The following is a 20,184-nucleotide window of genomic DNA, read 5'->3' on the forward strand; positions in this document are numbered from 1 at the left end:
TTTGAATAAAATATCTGTAATTAAGATGATAATGACGACCCTGAATCCATCGTTGGTTGTCAGGAAAAGGCCATCTGGTTCTCTAATGTCCTTTAGGGAAGGAAACTGCTATCTTACCTGGTCTGGCCTACGTGTTTCTCTAGACCCACAGCAATGTGGTTGACTCGGAACCGCCTATGGGCGATTAGGGATGGACAACAAATGCTGTCTAGCCAGCGACATCCTCATCCCATTAACGGATAAAGAAAATAAAAATAATGGCAGCGAGTTCCACATTCCCACCACCCTCTGAATGAAAATGATTTTCTCACATTCCCTTTAAACCTCCTGCCCTTTACCAACAACAATCAGCCTTTCTCTCCCAGCACTCCACTCCCCCCTCACCTCCACTACTGCATAAATTCTGCAGTATCCTTCGTGTCAGCTTTGAAGAGTCAATTAGACTTGAAGCCTTTGCTTGCTCTTGCCCCACGGATGCTGCCTGACCTGCGGCGATCTGCAGCATTTTTTGTTTTCAGTAAAGATTCCAGCATCTGCAGTAATTTGTTCTTAAATCTCTATCTCCTGGTCATTAATCTCTCTAGCAAGGGGCAAAAGTTGTTCCAGTCTATGCCCATCAATTTTATACATCCCCATCATGTCCCCCTCAGTCTCCTCCAGATGTGGCATTCAAGGCCATCATGTTTGCATATGCTCAGCCACCATGTGGCAACAGACTGAGCTCCATGTCAGGGTGCATGAAGCTAGGCCTCATTATCAGCACCTACCTGATTGGTGCTTGATCTGGATATTGACTTCCTTGCTTTGTGGACCTTGGGCTTCTCATCTGGAGTTGAGGTTGGTCTCTGAGCCTCGACGGGGACAGGTGCCACTTCGTTCCCAGCCCAGCCAGTCGGCACACTGAGTAGCTTCATGGCAAGACTCTGAATGGAGTTTGGTGATTTGTTGATCCCAGTTAGTGTCATCTTTGCTCTGTTGGCACCCAGAGCCTTGGTGGGGGAGGCAGGGAAGGTCTTGGTAGCATGGCCTGAGGAAGGAAAGAAATAATCACAATAATGGGACAGCATGGGTGCAGGCCAATCAGCCCATCGCTTCTGTGCTGGCTCATCTAAAGAGCCACCGTTTGTTCCTACACCCGGCTCTTTGCCTTTATCCAAACAATTTCTTTTTTCAAATTTCAAAGCATTATCCTAAGTTTCTTTCAAAAAGGTACTAGTCAACTTACTCCCACCACCCTTTCAACCACAACATCTTGCATTTGCCCAGTGCCAATGCAGCGAAACATCTCAAAGTGCTTCATAAAGTAAAATTTGACACTGAGGATGTGGTGTGGCAACTTGGTCAGATCCTGTTTTTAAGAAATATCTTGAAAAAGGAGAGAAAGAAGGGCGATGTAGAGAGGAAAGTGCAAAGTCTTTAAGGCCAATGCACTAACGGCATGGTCACCAATGGTGGAGTGACTAAGACCGAGGAAAAGTACAATTGAAAGGCAGGATTGAAGATCGCAGGTTATTCTAAGCCATGAAAACTTGCTACATAAAAGAAACAGGTCTCCCCGCCGCCTGTCTCATTCCTTTGCCAAAGATCTTAAATCAGTTGCCTTCAGGGGTTGAGGTATATAGTTCTTTAGAAGTTGCATCACAGGTGTACAGGGTGATTAAGAAGGCATTTAGCACACTGGCCTACATTGCTCAGACTTTCGAGCAGAGGAATTGGGATGTCACATTGAGGTTGTACAGGATGTTGGCGAGGCCACTTTTGGAGTATTGCATACAGTTCCGATTGCCCAGTTATAGGAAGGATATTATTAAATTGGAGAGGGTTCAGAAAAGATTTACCAGGACATTGCTGGGACTGGCGGGTTTGAGCTGTAAGGATAGGCTGGGCTTTCTTTCCACTGGAGTGTAGCAGGTTAGGAGTGACTTAATGAAGGGTATAGATAAAGGTCAATAGCCCTTTTCCCTAGGGTGGGTGAGTTCAAAACTAGCGAGCATATTTTTAAGGTGAGAGGAAGAAAAGGACCTGAGACGCAACGATTTCAGACAGAGCATGGCTTGTGTGTGAAATGAACTGCCAAAGGAAGCGCTAGATGCAGGTACAGTTACAACATTTAAAAGACAGTCAAACAAGTATATGAAAGGAAAATTTTAGAGGGGTATGGGTCAAACGCAGGCAAATCGGACTAGTTTAGTTTGGGAAACTGGTCGGCATGGGTGAGCTGGACACTCTGACTCACCATGAACCATCCTGCCAGTGGAAAGTTTCTCCCCATTTACTGCACCAAAACTGGCACCATCTGCCAAACCGCAACCCTGCCAAAGGTGTGTCGCCCAACAGACTTGCTCAGCCAGACAAGAACTCCAGGGAACAGTGACCATGCTGGCCCAGATGTGCAATGCCAGCTGGACAGACACAGATACTAACAAAAGGAAAATGGTGGCAGAAGTGACAAGCTGTTAGGGACTGGGAACACAGGCAGCCAGGGAGAACCTGTACAGGGTTTACCTGTGAGACCTTTGGCAGAAAGAGCTCCAGTTTGAGAACCAGGACGACCAGTGGCCACAGCATCAGGCGAAGGGCACTCTGAGGCCTGGAAGGGCTCAATGGATTTGCACTGTGGCTCACTGCTTCCTGACTCTTCCCCGAGGAGGCCTGGCACCACCACAGCCTCGGGATCAGGGGCCTTTGCTATAATCTCTTGACTGGTCCCAGGGCACGGCAGCTCCCTGCTGCTATTCTGCAAAGTGATGTTACCCATTGTGTTTCCGCTGCCTGCCACAGGATTTGGCACCTGCCCCGTTTTCTGGGGAGATGGCCCTGGTGTGTTGTCGATCTCTGAAAAATAAAAGCCACATGATGTTTATTTCCCAGGGTGCATTCCTCTTACCGCATGCTCAACTGTATCATAAAGCTATAGAACATCAAGGTGTAGATTGTGGTTCTACAGACAAGTTTATGAACAACTTCTATTCTTGAGCAAGCTCATAGAATCCCTTCAGTGTGGAAACAGCCATTCAACCCAACAAGGCCGCACCGACCCTCCGAAGAACATCCCAAACAGAATCACTCTCCTTTCTCTGTAACCTTGCATATTCCACAACTAATCCACCTAACCTATATATCCCTGGACACTATGGGTAATTTAGTATGGCCAACTCACTTAACCTATGGACTGTCGGAAGAAAGCAGATTGCCTGGAGGAAACCCATGCAGACACAGTGAGAATGTGCAAAACTCCATACAGTCACTGAACTCGGGCACCTGGTGCTGTCAGGCAGCAGCACACACAAGTCAGAACACAATACATTATAATCTAAAATAACCCTTTGTAAGTAGGAGAAAATTTTTGCGTGTCAGATTTTTAAAATTAACGTTAATATTGGGTCTCGTCGCAAGTATGAGCATTCGTAAATCACGGGGTGTCTGGATATGAAAGCACTGCCGTCCAGATAAATCCACCATCAACAATAGTTTCATGGTCTCCATAACTGAGATTAGCTTTAAACTTCAGGCCGATGTACAGAATTCAAATTTGACCTGTTTGTTGGTGTTTGAATCACCGTATGAGTCAATGACTACCAGTCCGGTGACATTACCACTGCACAATTATTGATGTGCTCAAGAAGAATGAAAGAGATCAAAGGGTATAGGGAGAAAGCAGGAACAGGGTACTGAGTTGGATGATTAGCCATGAGTATATTTAATGGCAGAGCAGGCTCGAAAGGTCTAACTGGCTTGAGCAGCTGTTCATGTTCCACACAAGATTTCTCCCACACTAATTTATCTCATTCCATCGACGTATCTATTGATTCCTTTCTCCCTTAAGTGTTTGTCCAGTTTCTTCTTAAATGCATACTACACACCTCAACCAATCCTTGCAGTTGTGCGTTCCCCACTCTGCCCATGCCCTGGGTTATGTTTCTCCTGAATGAACTATTGGATTTATTAGTGACAAACTTACACTCATGGCTCTTAATGCTAGTCTTCCCCATACATAGAAACATCTTCCCAAGTTTACCCATATGAGCCTTATAATTTCAAAGGCCTCTATCAGGTCATTCCTCCGTCTCTGTCTGGATAAAAGGTCTGTTCAATCCTTCCCAGCCTCCCCAAACATCTTAGTTTTTTTTTCTGTCTCTCTGTTTATGAGTGACAGGCAGAAGATTCCATGACAATATATAAAAGATAACAAAAGGAACTAAAAAATTATAGAAAACTACAACACAGTAAAGGCCTTTCGGCCCACGATGTTGTGCCGTGACACAACATGAGGCCAAATGACAAAGAGCTTGGTCCATGAGGCAGGCTTTAAAGAGGATCTTAAAGATTGAAAGAGAGGGAGAGAGGAAAGTTTTAGGAGGGTAGTTCTGGAGCTCAGGCCTGAGCAGCTAAAAGACACAATCACCAATGACGCAGCAATTATAATGGGATCAGGCTCAGATGAAGCAGCCAGTTCGAACTTCTGGCTGAAGGTAAATGCAAATGTATCAGCCTTATCTCTTGCACTGCTGTACTTCCCCAACACTGAATACATGAGCAGCACGGTGGCTGAGGTGTAACCACTGCTGTCACACAGCACCAGGGATCTGGGTTTGATTCATTATCTGAAAAGGCTCAGCTACAGTCTACCGAAATCATTTCAACAGCATGATATAATCCTAGCTCTCTGTCCTGTTATTTGACATTGGGTAGGTTGCCACTTCATACAGACTCACCACGCTTCCATCCAATCTCACTGACTTTCCATTTTCCCACATTAAATTCCATCCGCTACAACTCTGTCTTTTGACCCAACTAGGAAAGTGACAAAAGATCCCAAGACACCACACAGGATGGAGTCTCTCCCTACCACTGTAATGGTCAGCGACCCTAGCCCCATGGAGACTTCCAGAACCAGATCGCCATGTCTTCTCTCTCTCTACACTCTACTCTGTGTTGCTGTGTCCTTTGCTGACAGAACAACTGCTGTCTTGAATCTGTAATCTTACCTTGGACTAGTTCACAGCTAGGGCTCGTGTCAAGCACCAGGAGTTCTGGTTCTGCTGTAGCTTCAACTGGGCTGTTAGCCACCACCTGTGAAAGGAAAGCAAAATAACTCACAATGTTCCAGGGGAAATGTATCAATTTGATGATCCTACCTCAACATCTCCAACAAATCCACCCACCCCAACTCCTCACAGCAAGACAGGAAGGGTCTCATGAGGTTGAGGAGATTGCACTCCAGAAGAATGCTAAACCTCTTTCTCTCAGGCTCTGCTTTTTATTTCAAAATCACTCCCTCCTTTTGCATTCCATATATCCCTGCTTTCTGTTGGAATAGTGTCACAGGGGGCTGAGCTGGAGGCACAAGGAGGGGAACAGTACAGATAGGGAAGTGACCCAACACACCAAAGAGAAACAGTGTCTTCTCTGTTTTGAGCAAAAAAACCTATCCTACACCACTAGACACTGAAAAGTTTACAACACAAGCCAAGGAACAGCAGCTGCTGGACCACTCTTTTCTCTGACAAATAAAAAGTGTTGCCTTCAATTGATTACTCAATTCTGGGATTGTAAAGAAACGGGCAGATCAGTCCATCTAGCTAAAGCTCCACACAACCCTCTTCATCCCACCTTATCACTGCACCCTTCTTTTTCTTTCTTCTTCTTATGGTCATCCAGTTCCCTTTTAAGAAAAAACTATGTCAATTGTGTCAATTGCTGTCTGGGTACAAAGTTCCACATTCTGGGCAAAAAAAGTTCTTCCTGAATTCACGACTGAATTTATTAGTCATTAGGCTGGGGTGGACAAAATTAGAAGTCACACAACTTCAGGTTACAGTCCAACAGTTTCTTGATGAAGGAGCTGTACTCTGAAAGCTTGGGATTTTAAATAAACCTGTTGGACCACAACCTGGTGTCGCGTGACTCCTGGATGTATTACTAACTGTCTTATATGTGTGGACCCTAGTTTTGAACTAAAAAGATAAGTTATGCTAAACAAGTATTGAACCTGATTACACCACATTTAAGAGTATTGTATGGAGTTCTGGTACCATATAATGAAAAAAATATATCAGGCACTGGAGAAGTGACAGAGAAGATTACTAAAGATAGAAACAGAAATGTGTGGGTATACATATCAGGAAAGGAAATGCTGTAGGATGACCTAACAGAAGTCTTTGAAATGATGAGCAGTTTTGATTCAGTCAACATTGTAGGGCTACTGGGAGATTTGGCTTCGCTTAACCAACAACGTCTGGCTGGATATAGAATTGTAAAGTTTTACAGCATGGGAAAAAGGTCTTCAGCCTATGGTGCCAGTCAAACATCCATCTACTCTAATCCCATTTTCAAGCATCTTGCCTGCAGCCTTGTACATTATGGTGTGTTAAAATATTTATCTTCATCTAAGTACTTCTCAAAAGTCTTAACACATCTCGCTTCTAGCATTGTTTTAAGCAGTGTGTTCCAGACATCCACAATCCTGTGAGTAAAGAAGGCTTTCCTTAAATGACGTTTAAACGTTCTGCTTCTACTTTAAAACTTTGCCCCTTGGCTTTTGATCCTTCAGAGGGGAAGCATTTTCTCCCTATCTATCTTGCCTCCTGCAACTTTGTGTAAATCAAATCAAATTCAATTTCAGCTTTCTCTGCTTTAAGAAAACATCAGCTTATCTCTTCATAGTGGAATCACATCAGCCCAAACAACATTCTGCACCCTCTCTAGATGCAGTAACATACTTCCTTTGGCGTGGCAAAACAGAACTGAAAAAAGCTGTAGTCTAACTAACATTATAAATAGTTCCATCATACCCTCTTCGCTCTTGTATTCGATGCCTTGAGTAATAAAAGCAGTCTGTTTGACATGGGAATGCATTATAGCCGAGATACCCTTCTGTTCAGTCCTCCTCTGACACCAAATCTTACACCTTCGCTGCTCAACAGCGGTAAATCTGACCGACTTCCCTCCCGCCACTCAGAAATAGGCCATGTGTCCACTTAACAAGCTAACTACCTCGGACAGTCTTGCATTTAACCTAATATGTCTTTGACAGGCGGTTTATATTGCAGCATTTCACCTAAACGATCATCAAGATTGGTAAAGAGAATCAGAAGGAGGTGCGCAGTACAGTCGAACGAGTCAATGTGGTAAGTTTTCAAGCATTTTAAAATCGCTAACAAAAAACGAGAATGTGCTGTTAACGACATAAAAGAGAGAGTTTTATTGAGCTAAAGAGAAAATAACTGGACAGAATCGCAGGCTTGCAAGTTAATCAAAATACACTGCCGAGAAAAAAAAATTGCACAGCAACAAGGCAGCATGCCTTAACTGTACAGTCGGCCAGATTCGTACCCCAGACCTAGGATAACGGACAACCCGCAACGTTATCAGAGGCAGTTTATACACTCTGCAAGATATGGGGATCGGCAGTCAATTACACAGTACATCGAGGCCAAGCCGAAGCCTGCATAACGCATATCTCCTACGCCACCAACAAAGGGAGGTCACTACATCACACAGATTACAGGGTTCCAAATATTTCTCCACCCCAAACCTCGTATAGCGCATGTCCAAACACTCCAAGAGAATGGAATGGATACATCACACAGGATAAAGGGTTCTACAGTCAATCATCGTAGCCCAACCCTAACCCTGTGTAATACGTTCCGCCACGAGCCAACAATAGGGAGCCAATGCGCTACACAGGATACAGGGTGAAGAGAACAGTCGCCCGCTAACCTCCGCCCGGAATCGCGCATAACGCATCCAATCAGTCCAACGCAAGGGGAGTCGATGCGTTGTTCAGGTTCCCTGGGCCCGGCTGTCAATCACTTGGTTCCTTCCCCCTCTCCGCCTCACAAAGCGCCCGAGACCCATGGCCGCCGTGGACTCGGAGCCGACGGAGCAGCAATGAGCGAGGGAGGGGAAAACGAAAAAGCCTCGGTTTTAGATGTAAGCCAGGATGGGATTTGAGCGGGGTGGGTGAAGAGAAGTCTAAGCGCCCCCGATGTAAGTGAAGAGTCATAACAATTTTTTAATCGGAAAGAGGAATTCCCTTCCCTCAGCGGCTGTCTCACCTCAGCATCCAGGGAAGCCATGGCTCCCGGCCCGTGACGTCATTGCGCAGTGGAGGGGGGCGGGACCTAACCTGCGCGGGGCGTGGCCTAGCCGGATGAAGGGGCGTTGCCATCATTTAAAGGGCCAGTGCTGCTTTCAAGAGGGAGTGGAAAGAGCTCAGTCCACGTCGGTAATAAAGTGTGAAGCTGGATGAACACGGCAGGCGAAGCAGCATCTAGGAGCACAAAAGCGGACGTTTCGGGCTCGCCTTCTGTGGTGAAGGGTCTAGGCTCGAAACGTCCGCTTTTGTGCTCCTAGATGCTGCTTGGCCTGCCGTGTTCATCCAGCTTCACACTTTGTTATCTTGGATTCTCCAGCATCTGCAGTTCCCGTAGGAGTGAGTTGCTCTTGATGCTGGAATCTGTACTGACAACAACAACAAATGTTGGAGATCGCAGCGGGTCAAGCAGCATCCATGGAGAGAGAGAGAGAGCAAACTAATGTTTCAAGTCGAGATAGCTCTTCATCAGATCTAGTGAAGTGTGGAAGGGACAGCATTTATGCTATTGTTGCGAAGGTAGGTGCAGAGTCGTGAGAGAGAAAAGACGTTGATAGTTCAGATTAAGAGACCAGAATGCGAGAACTGTAGAACGATGATGTGTCCAACTGCCAGATTTAGAAGAGCAGGCAAGGTTTTTCTGAAGAAGGGTTTAGGCTGTAAATGTCAGACTTCCTGTTCCTCTGATGCTGCTTGGCCTGTGTTCATCCAACTCTACATCTTGTTGTCTCTGTCCCTCTGAGGTGGTGAGAGAGGAGACAGCACATGGTGACAGAGAATGTAACAAGTAAAGCTAAAGGAAAGGTTAGGAGTAGCAGTTTGTTCACAATTTGAAGGTGCTGAACTTAATATTAAGTCCATAAGGCTAGTCTGATAATGAGACTGGAGGTGTTCTGCAAAGCAGTCACTCAGTCTGCGTTTGGTTTCTCCAATGTAAACATAAACTGGGTCACAGCTTTGCAGATCGACTCCAGTCTGTACGTGGCCAGTCATTTTAACACAACAGACTGCTTGCATGCCCAGTTGTCTGTCTTTGGCATGCTGCGGTGCTCCAGTGAATCACAGCACAAACCAGGGGGAACAACATCTCATCTTCAGACTAGGCCATTTACAGACCTCCAGCATTTGTTGTACTCAGTCCATGACTTGGTTATATCACAGAATGGTTACCATCTACAGAAGTTGCCCATTTTGACCTGTTGTGTGCGTGCACAAAACAACCGTCCAAATGAAAAACAGAAAGCTGGCACACGGTGCAGCAGGTAATCAGGAAGGCTGATGGAATGTTGGAAAACTGCAGATGCTGGAAATCAGAAAAAAAAAGAAATATAGGAAAAGCTCAGCAGGGCTAATAGCATCTGTGGAGAGGAAGCAGAGTTAACATTTCAGGTTCAGTGACCCTTCAGAATTGTCAAGAGCAGAAGCTGCCAGACTTGCTGAGCTTTTCTAGCTATTTCAGATTTTTGTGTCAGCAACAAAAACAGAAGACACATCTGAGGAAGGGTCACTGGACCCAAAACAATAACTCTGATTTTTTTCTTCACAGATGCTGCCAGACCTGCTGAGCTTCCAGCAACTTTTGTTTTTGTTCCTGATGTATCTGCAGTTCTTCTGGTTTTTATTCAGTTTTTGTGTGTTGTGGAAGCAGGGATGGGATTTATTTCATGGGTTTTGGAGTATAAGAGTAGAGACATCTTATTATAACTGTAACAAGGTACTGGTGAGAACGCATCTAATATACTGAGAATATTTTGTTCCCTTATTTAAGCATAGGTATTATTTCAGTTTAGGCAGAGAGGACACAGAGACAGTTTAGAAAGATGATCTCTGATATGGAGGCATTGTCGTCCGAGCACAGGCTTAACAGGTTGAGACCCTACTCACAGGAGTTTAAAATGAGAGGGGATCTCATTGGAACATATAAGATGATGAAGGGACACTGACAGGATAAATGCTCAGAGGATGTTTCCCATCACGGGAGAGCCTAGCATAGCAGACATAGTCTCAGAACAAAACAGCATCAGTTTAAAACTATGAAGAATTGTCTTTATAACTCCTTGCTACAGACAGCTACGGAGTAGAGTCTTTATATGTATTTATGGCTTAGATAGATTCTTGATCAGTACGGGTAATCAATGGTTACAGGAAAAACACAGAAAAGCTGACATGAGGAATGTCAGATCAGCCATGATCCTATTGAATATTGGAGCAGGCTCGTTGGACCAAATGCCTATTCCTGTTCCTATTTCTATAGTCTTAACACATGCATTTAGAGCCACTTGTCATACCCCTGCACTCACTTCCTTTTTCAACCCAACTCTCTGTTGAATGCCTTGATTGAAAGTGCCCCCATGCATTCTCAGGCAGCACATTCATGTGACCTACACCACTTCTGAATGAAAATATGTATCTCTGTTGTTTATTTTTTCAATTTCTTTCATTCTGGACCTTCATGCTCTCAATCAGCAATGGGAATAATCTTTTTTCTATGTTGCCCAAATTTCTCAAGATTTGAATACTGCCATCAAATCTCCTCTCTCTTCTGCAAGAAAAGCAGTTGCACCTTCTCCAGTCGATCTACGTAACTGAGGTTCCTCATACTTGGACCCATTCTCTTGAATCTTTTCTGCACTTCAATGTCTTCTTGTATTTCCAAGAGCTAGACTCAGTACTCTAGTGGCAGCTGAAACACTATCTTTTTCAAGTCTAACACAACCTAATCTTAAGTCCATGTTCCAATTAATAAGGCCTAGGATACTGTATGCTTTCTCAACTGCGCTCTTGCCAGTTCCAATGTCTTATTCGCATATACATCAAATTTTCTCTGCTCCCAAATGCTCTTTACTTTATACTGTCTATCTGTGTGCTTCCTACCAAACTCAATTACCTCAGGGATGTCCGCACTGAAATTAATCTGCCACTTGTCTGTCCATACCACCAATTTGTTTGCATTCTTTTAAATTTCTACAGTATCCTCCTCACAGTTCAAAATGCTTCCAAGTTTTGTGTGACATGCAAATTTTGTTCTTGTACCCTGTGCATCAAAGGCTAGGTAGCTAATATATATCTTCAAGAGCAAGGCTACCAGCACTGAACCCGGGCAGCTCCACTTCTTCCAACCCAAAAGCATTCATTAACCAGTACTTTTTGTAACTTGTCACTCAGACAATTTGAAATCCATGATAACAGCATCTTTATTTATTCCATCAACCATGACTTTGTTCACAAGCCTGTTGTGTGGCACTATGCCAAACTATTGTATGTCCATGTACACCATACATATAGCATTACCTTCATCAATCCTTGCTGCTACCTCATCAAACAACTCCAGGAAGTTAGTAAAACAGCATATTCCCTTAACAAATAGAACATAGAACATTACAGCACAGTTCAGGCCCTTTGGCCCTCGATGTTGTGCCGACCTGTCATACCGATCTGAAGCTCATCTAACCTACACTATTCCATGTACTTCCAATCTGTGCTGGCATTCCTTAATTATATTTGCATTTGCCCAAGTGGCTATTAATGTTGTCCTGAATTCTTTTTTCCCCAGAAGCTTCGTCAGCGCCAAAGTTAAACTGGCTGGTGTAATCTTCACACTCTTGTTTTGAACAAGAATCTAACATTTGCAGTGCTGCGGTCCTCTGGCACCACCTTGAGGTGAAGTCCTTTATACCTTTAACATTTGCCCTGTTCTGCCCTTTACACAGCCATATTCTATAGATCTGAAATCCCCACATTGTGACAACTCTATGATTCTTGCTTAGCTTTGTAAATTCCTTGCAAATTCCCATTCCTCCTGCAGTCTTCCCACTGGCTAGTTGCCGATGGGCTACACTGAGCAGTGGAATTGCACCTTTTCTGTTCCTTAGAGTTGCTCGTAAGATGCTGCTTGGCCTGCTGTGTTCATCCAGCCCCACACTTTGTTATCTTGTAGCCAAATCAAGTGGTCTTTTATTCTCTGGAATACCCTTTATCTCCAGATTTGCAATGCATTTCTCAGTTGGTACCATCACCTGTTCCCCTTTTCATCCTTCCCTTTCCTGAGCACCTGGTATCTTGGTATATTTAACTTGTAGTCCTGCCTTTCTTTGAGCCATGTGTAACAGCCACAACATTATATTTCCACATGACAATACTAAATTGGGAGGAGGTATAGTTTGGCTTTTATTGCAAGGGAATTGGGAATACAAGAACAAAGAAGTCTAACTGTGACTGTACAGAGCTTTTTTTGCACCACACCTTGAATGCTTTGTGCAGTTTTGGTCTCCATTTTTAATGAGGGATAAACTTGAATTCAGTACGGCGAAGAAGAATGAGATTGTTCCCTGGGAAGTCAGGGTTGCCCTATGACACATGGCTGAATAAACTAGGCCTATATTCTCTGGTGTTTAGAAGACTTGGAGATGACCTCAATCAAACATATAAGATTCTAAAGTGGCCTTTACGGGGTTGATCCTCAAAGGTTGTTTGCCCCTAGATGGGGAATCTAGAACAAGGGGACACTGTCTCAAGTAAGGGGTCAGTAATTTAGGACCAAGATTAGGAAAAATTCACAAAGGGTTGTGAGACTTTTGTTATTTTTTCTATCCAGGATGAATCTGGATGCTCCATCCTTGAGTATATTTAAGGCTGGAATGGATAGCTAACTTGATCACTCAGGAATCAAATGGTTGTGAGGAGTTGCAAGAAAATGGATTTGAGGCCCCGGCCATCCATACTTATACTGAATGGTGGAGTATATATGTTCCTTCTTTTAGGACCTTTGTTCCACTGTGAAGGACAGCAACCAATTCTAGCAGGATGTTAGTAAATTTACAGAAGGGGCAAATTATTGACAAATTACATTCAACATGTAAATTTGAAATAGTACATTTTGGTAGGAGATTGAACTGGCTTAATTTATGCAAATCCAGGTGGGTTAGAGGGACAAAGGAATCACGGAATACAAGTACATCATTCATTACAAATTGAAGCATTTTTTAGCAAAACCTTTTTCTAAAAAAAACACACTGTACGTTAGGCTTTGTATAGAGTTGGTTAGGATTGCAAATTAGAAAAGCAATGCAAAACCCACACCAAGCCATGGTTAGACCACATTTAGAGGCCGACATATTATAAATAGGATGTAAAGACACTGGAAAGAGTGCAGAGTAGATTCATGAGGATGATCAGAAGTGCACAGGAAAAAATTGATAGGCAGGTACAGTCCTCTTTATCTCCTGAAAAAGGTGGCAGAGAGTCTGCCTAAAATCCATTTTTACAAGTGGGAAAGGTTTTGACAGAGTGGATACTCAGTGTTTAATCTTTTGATGCAGACCATATGCTTTCAGCAAAGCCTTTGAAATGGTCCCACAAGGGAAATTGAAAATGTTAAAAGCACATGGGATCCTGGGTAACTTGGCAACCTGGATGCAAAATTGGCTCAGTGGTAGGAGTCGGAGAATGGTGGTATGACTCGAGGTGGTATCCAGTGGCAAACCACAGGGAATACTGCTGGGTCCCTTATTGTTTGTGATTATGCATAAGTTATACAGATGCGAATGTGGGGTGATGATAAATAAGTTTGCAGATGAAACCAAGATTGGCCAAGTGATTGACAGTGAGGAGGAATCTTAGGTTACAGGAGGCAATTGATGAGTTGGGCAGATTGATTTAAACCCTTAAAAATGTAAGGTTATGCAATCTGGGAGAAGTAACAACACAAGGGAGTACTCAATGAATGGAAGGACAAGAAAATGCTCGAAGGAACAGAGAAATCTTGAGGTGCTGATCCACAGATCCCAGAAGGTTGTAGCGCAGGTTAATAGGATAGTTAAGAAGGAATACAGGACTTTTCTTTATCAGCTTCAGCACAGATTACAAGAGCACGGACGTTATGTTGGAGGTGCGCAGGACGTCGGTTAAAACGCACCAAGACTACTGTGTGCAGTTCTGGTCACCATTCTAGAGGGGTTGCAGAGGAGATTCACCAGGATATTTCCTGGGATGGAGCATTTCATAGAGAAGCTGGATAAGCTGAAGTTGTTTACTTTAGAGCAGAAAAGACTGAAAGAGAACCTTATTGAGGTATATCAGATTGTGAGGGCATAGATAGGTCGGACAGAAAGCAGTTCTTCCCCTTGGTTGAAGGGGGCAGCATTCTAACATGAAAAGCAGGAGGATTAACAGGGATTTGAGGAAAATGTTTTTCACCCAGGGAGTAGTGGAAATCTGAAATGCACTGCCTGGGAGGGTAGTTGAGGCAGGAAATCTCACAACAGGAAATCTCTTTAAATAATATACTTGGATGAGCACATAAATTAGTACAACATTCAAGGCTATGAGTCAAGTGCTGGAAAGTGGGACTAATATAGATTCATACTATTTTTGGTATAGACTTGATAGGTTGATGGGCCTATTCTGTCCTACATACTTGTTTCTATAACTAGAGACCATCAACATGAGAGTCGCTGAGAAATCCAACAGGGAATTCAGGAAAAACATTTTTTTTTCTGAAAGATGTGAAACTCACCCCACAGGGACAGGTTGAAATGCATGGTGCACATCACATGGAAGAGGATGTTAGTGAGTGCAGGAGGAAGAAGGGATTATTGAGTAACAATGGTACATTTATCATATAATTCCCTACAGTGCGGAAGCAGGCCAATCGGTCCTTCGAGTCCACACCCTCTGAAGAGGGTCCCCACAATTTCACATTTTACCACAGCTAATTCACTTAGCCTGCACATAGCTGGACACTTGCCAATTTAGCATGGCCAATCCAGCTAACGTACATATCTTTGGATATTGGGAGGAAACCAGGGTACACGCAGGATTGGGAAGAATGTGCAAACTCCTCAGAGACTGTTGCCCAAGTTTGGAGGTTTAGATTGTTTTATTTATTATTGTCACATGTATCTGAGTACAGTGAAAAGTCAGATCAAAACATACAAAGATGCAAAGCTCACAGGGTGACTGAACAGAGAGAGAGGTGTGCAAAAAGCAAGATCAACAGCAGATTTGAAATTTGAGAGGTCCATTCATAAGTCTAATAACCGTCAAAAGATGTGGGGAGACTCAACTGGTGCACTACACCTGGCACCTGGAACAGCCTTGTTTCTGTGTCAGGCATGGTGGTCATTTATCAGCCGCAGTTTCACAGGGGTCCTAACACTTTGTGCGTGTCTCTTCATTTCAAACAGTTTGACAGGCCATGGCACCAGGAGAGGTTCTTCACTTCCAGTTCTTCCACCACGAGTCGGCGACCCTGAGGAAGATGAACCAGCTCCGTGTGGAGAAACGTTTCTGCGACGTGACCGTGGTGACGGGGCGGCTGCGGTTCGCGGGCCACCGCGTGGTGCTGGCCGCGTGCTCGCCGTTCCTGCGCGACCAGTTCCTGCTGCAGCCGTCGCGGGAGGTGCGGGTGGCGCTGAAGGACGGCGCCGAGATGCTCTCGCGCCTGCTGCTCTCGTGCTACACAGGCTCGCTGGACGTGCCGTGCAGGGAGGTGCTCAGCTACCTGACGACTGCCAGCTACCTGCAGATGGACCACGTGGTGGAGGAGTGCAGGCGAGCGCTCTCCGCGCGCATCGACCCCCGCATCAAGCTCAGGGATGACGACGTGACCGTCGGGCCGGAGGCACAGTGTTGTGCTCGAGCTGAGGCACGGGCCCAGCAGTTGGCCGAGTTCAGGTCGGAGCCCGAAAAAACCGATGACGTTTACGTGATTGTGGAGGCGGACGGCCCAGTGGCAGAACCTTCCGGAAGCCAGCCCAGCGACCCCCGACAGGAGGCCCACCCCGACCTCTCCGAGTCAGCCGAGGATGACGCTGTGCTGATCAGCGGTGGCTCCTCCAGCGACGACGACAGCAACTGGGCGGGCGAGAAGAGCGCAGCCCCCGTTACCGCCAGGCGGTGGGCAGCCCCCCACAGCCACCTGCCCCACCCCCGCCCCGCCTGCCCCCAGCCCATTCACTGCAGTGAGTGCGCGCAGGCCTTCCAGCATCCGGAGCATCTGGTGGCCCACATGAAGGCCCACAAGCTCTTCATGTGCCCCAGGTGCGGCAAGGTGTTCAACCAGCGGGTCAACCTGACCCGCCACATCCATGTGCACACGGGCGTCAAGCCCTACCTCTGTCCCGTCTGCGGCAAATCCTTCACCCAGAACCGCTCGCTCAAGGACCACATGAACCTGCACAGCGGCGCCAGGCCTCACTGCTGCCACTACTGCCACATGAGCTTCGCCCACAAGCCCGCCCTCCGCCGCCACCTCAAGGAGCAACACAGCAAAACCACTGCTGACAACTGCAAGTTGGCCCTCCTCGCCATGGCTGGCACTGACACCGACCCTTAACCCTGTAAGACCTATGAAGTCTTCTTCACTCCTAACTACCTTTGGAGTCTCTCTTGCTCTGCACAGTGCCATCCGAGTCTCCTTCTCAACTGTTGTCAGTGTTTCTCTCACTGTGGGTTACATTTGGGATCTCCCTCCCTGTGTAGTCCCAACAATGTCTCTCTCACTCTTCACTGCCTTTGGGTCTCCTTTGCTCTTCAGAGTCCTGTTCGGTTCTCCCTCACTGGTTCTGGTGTCAGGGTCTACCTCACTCTCTGGTCCCCTATTGGGTTCTCCCTCACTCTGTGACTTGTGTCACGTTACTGTGCGGGCTCCCTCAATCTGTAGTCCTCCACTGGGGCCTCGCTCACTCAGTGGTCTCCAGCTGGGGCTTTCCTCACTCTGTAGTCTCCCATTGGGGCTCTCCCTTACTCTGGAACTGGTGTCAGGCTCTCCCTCACTTTACCAATTGCTACCATGGCGTCCAACGCTCTGACAGCTCCTCTCACGTTGTTTTTGAGTGTAGAGAGCAGAAGAACGGAGAAAGGCTTGTCTTTCCATCTCTCCTTGTACAATCTCAGAATATGCCAAAGAGCTTTACAGCCAATGAAATACTTCTTAAGAAAAAGTAACTCTTGAGGTGTGGAAAAGCAGCAGACATTCTGTGCATCGACATGAGAATGGATGGACCGTCTGTGTCTCGTAAATGATGTTCATTGATGTTTTATATGTTTTTGTCCAGAACAGTGGGGATAGATTCCCTGCTTTTTCCGAACAGTGCAACAGAACGGGCTGATGCAGTTATGGTTTAACATCTCATATGAAAATTGGCACCCCTGACAGTGCAGCAGTCAATAAATGTTTATAATGAGAGCACCAGCTGAGATTTTGAGGGTCAAGTGTTAAGAGTGGCATTCGACCTCAGAGCCAATAGTGGTACCCACAGTGACACAGCTCCTAAAAGTATTGTCCTTAGATGTAGAATAGAACATTTTAAAGTTTAGAAGTTCTCCTGAAGGTGCCCCTTACAGTGGGAACTATTTATGGATGTGAATTTAATCCATGTGACTGTATCTTAATTGACAATTGATTGTTGAATTGGTACCTCTGTTAAAGTACACTTATCCAGAATTACAATACGTAATGAACTATTTGCATCTTTCAAATTTGGGCTTTTTTTTAGCACTGTTCAATACTTTTAACACAGATTACCTCCATTTCCCAATGTCCTCAGTTTTTTCAGGTTTTGCTCTTGGCTATTAATCCAGAGAGCATAATATTTTCAGAATTTGTCTTAAATTAAACCTCCTGGCATTTTAATTGTTTTATTATTAAAATTGAATGAGGATCTGCTGTGTGAAAACCAACCAGCTTGCTTCTGTCTCCTGAGGGAAGAATATCATAGAATCCTGAGATGTTTGTAGTGTAAGAAGCCATCTGGCCTGTCATGTTTGCACCAGCTCTCTGAAGGAGAAATTCACCTACTACCACTGTACCTGCAGCCCTGTACATTTTATTTCCTTTTTAAAATCAATTTGCCCTTTGAAAAGCGCAATGCACTTTCTGTCTAACACTCCCATGGGCATTCCTAATCCAAAACATTTTCTTTATTAGAAAGTCTTTTTCGCATGTTTCCATAGTTTATTTTGAAAATTCCCTTAAATCTGTGTCCTCTGTCTGTTTTGTGATCCTTCCAAAACTGGGAACAGATTTATCCCCCCATCTGCTCTGTCCAGACGTCTCATGATTCTGAATTTCTCTATGAATCTCGTCTCAACCTTCTCTTCATCATCAAAATCTGTCTCAATATATTCATCTATCTAGGTGAAGTTCCATATCCCAGGAACCATTTTGCGAATCTTATCTGCACCTTTTGCAGTGCCTTCATATCTTTCTAAATGTGTGGTCCTCAGAATTGGAAGCAGTACTCAATTGTGGCCAAATAAGGGCTTTGTAAAGATTCATCAATGCCCCTATTTATGACGTCCATGATATTGTATGCATTATTAACCATGCTTGACTTGTCTGCCATGTTTAATTACATATGCACAAAGAGACCTAGGCTCACATGCTACAGCAGCCACTTCTAGTTAAATACAGTACTCTACTTAGCAAAATGGATCACTTCACAATTCTCTGCATAAATCTGCAACTGCCCCATCTCCCTATTTCACCAATTTGCCTCTGGATTTTCACTAGGCTTATAATGCAAAGGTCCAGACTCTGGAGTCATTCACAGGTTCAAATCCACACATGCATGCATCCTCCCCCAGCATCTGATGGAATTTAAATTTAGTCAATAATTCTTAAAAAATAAAGCTAATCTCAGTAATTGTGTCTCAAAACAACCATTAATTGTTCGCTCATGCCCTATATAGAAGGAAATGTACTATCCTGATCTTGACTGGCATGTGTGTACAATATGGATGACTCTTAAAAGTTGCCCCAACATGCTGCTCAATTTCAAAGGAAGGTAGTATGGCGAACAAAAGCTGGCCATGCCACTGATTCCCATAAAAAGAATAAAGTACATAACTGTTTATGAGGGTTTTTGTGGCTCTGGCAGTGTCCTTACTTCTGAGACAGAAGGACTAGGTTAAAGTCCTGCCTGATCCGCAGGTATATAAAAACATCTCTGAAAATATTGATTAGGAAATATCTATAGTCATCCATGTTCTTTTGAAATTCTACGCTGTCTTCACTGTGTGCTATATTTATAAGTTTCACACAATCCAAAAATTTTGAAGCTTGCTGTCGTTGCCCAATTGGGTCTATATTTGACTTCAGGCTCATGATGAGGTGACCTGCCCTTCCACTGACTTCTCTATTATTTTACTCACCAAAAAGGTAGCCCACCATCAGTTCTCTCTAGGCAGGTAAGTGGGGTTGAGCTCTAAACATTGCCCTTGCAGGTCGCATCTACACGCCAGGAACGAATTATTCTTCTAAATGTACTCAACATATCATCATAGAATGAGCCTCTCAACCCAAGAATCAGTTTAGTGAATCTTCACTGTGCTGCCACCAATGTAAATATATCCCACCTTAAATAAAGAGACAAAACATAGAAGAGAGATGCAGGGCTAGGCCATTTGGCCCATCAAGCCTGGATTGAAGTTCAATATCACCAAAGCTGTTACTCCATCTCAATGCCGCATTCCCCTTTTCTCCAAATACCTCTGACACCTTTAAAATCTAGAAATTTATCTTTCTTGAATGTATTCAGTGACTTTGCCCCCACAGTCTTCTGTGGTGGATTATTCCACAAGTTCACTACCCCAGCAGTGAAGAAATATTTTCTGATCTCAGTCCTAGATGGCATATCCTGTATCTTGACACTGACAGAATAGTCAGCCTGCAAATCCCTCCAGTTCTTGTATGACTGGTGGTAAGAATCGGAGGGTCTTCTGGTCAGTTTGATACATTCTGCTCATACTTGAGGCATACTGTGAGCTATAGTCTCCTATGCCAGGTTATGGAAACATACATAATTACAAAGAGGTAACTCCAATTTCTCTCCACAAATGCAGCCACACTTGCTGAGTTTATCTCGCAATTTTTGTTTTAATCACAGAGAGTAATAGCTTTTAATGACAGGGAAAGTGGCCCTTCAGCCCATTGTATCTGGACCAGTCATCAAACATCCATTGATTCTAACCCCTTTGTCCAACACACAACCCGTAGCCTTTTATGTTATAATGTTTCAAGAGCTCATTTAATAGTCCTTAAATACCCTGAGGGTTCCCACCTCCCCCATGCCTGACAGGCACTA

At 44.6% G+C, this 20,184-nt stretch overlaps 2 protein-coding genes across 4 annotated transcripts in view; one reads left to right on the plus strand and one right to left on the minus strand.

Annotated features, from left to right (window-relative positions):
- The window catches only part of ehmt2 (euchromatic histone-lysine N-methyltransferase 2), an 88,906-nt gene extending 80,810 nt beyond the window's left edge, over nt 1-8,096 (minus strand). Inside the window, exons 1-4 of one of the 2 annotated variants that reach the window (XM_048520146.2) lie at nt 8,061-8,096; nt 4,989-5,073; nt 2,506-2,835; nt 768-1,027 (exon numbers count right to left, since the gene is read on the minus strand). In XM_048520146.2, the coding sequence (XP_048376103.1) occupies nt 768-1,027; nt 2,506-2,835; nt 4,989-5,073; nt 8,061-8,081 (696 nt within the window). In that variant the 5' untranslated portion in view covers nt 8,082-8,096. Of the gene's footprint in view, nt 1-767; nt 1,028-2,505; nt 2,836-4,988; nt 5,074-7,722; nt 7,780-8,060 lie in introns of those variants that run through there. The other variant, XM_048520145.2, reaches the window with a different exon arrangement.
- LOC125446316 (zinc finger and BTB domain-containing protein 12-like) lies at nt 7,803-18,920 on the plus strand. Of its 2 annotated transcripts, none has more exons than XM_059639716.1 (2): nt 7,803-7,992; nt 15,283-18,920. In XM_059639716.1, the coding sequence occupies exon 2, from the start codon at nt 15,294-15,296 to the stop codon at nt 16,431-16,433; it is 1,140 nt and encodes a 379-aa protein (XP_059495699.1). In that variant the 5' UTR covers nt 7,803-7,992; nt 15,283-15,293; the 3' UTR covers nt 16,434-18,920. The 2 variants fall into 2 exon arrangements, with proteins under 2 accessions (XP_059495699.1, XP_059495698.1); XM_059639715.1 differs by having other exon boundaries at nt 7,807-7,935.
- Nucleotides 18,921-20,184: the final 1,264 nt, after the last annotated feature.

The sequence above is a fragment of the Stegostoma tigrinum genome, chromosome 34 (assembly GCF_030684315.1).
Source record: "Stegostoma tigrinum isolate sSteTig4 chromosome 34, sSteTig4.hap1, whole genome shotgun sequence".
NCBI lineage: Eukaryota > Metazoa > Chordata > Chondrichthyes > Orectolobiformes > Stegostomatidae > Stegostoma > Stegostoma tigrinum.

Coding starts and splice junctions, on each gene's coding strand:
- LOC125446316 (XM_059639716.1), top strand. CDS start 15,294: ATGGCACCAGGAGAGGTTCTTCACTTCCAGTTCTTCCACCACGAGTCG.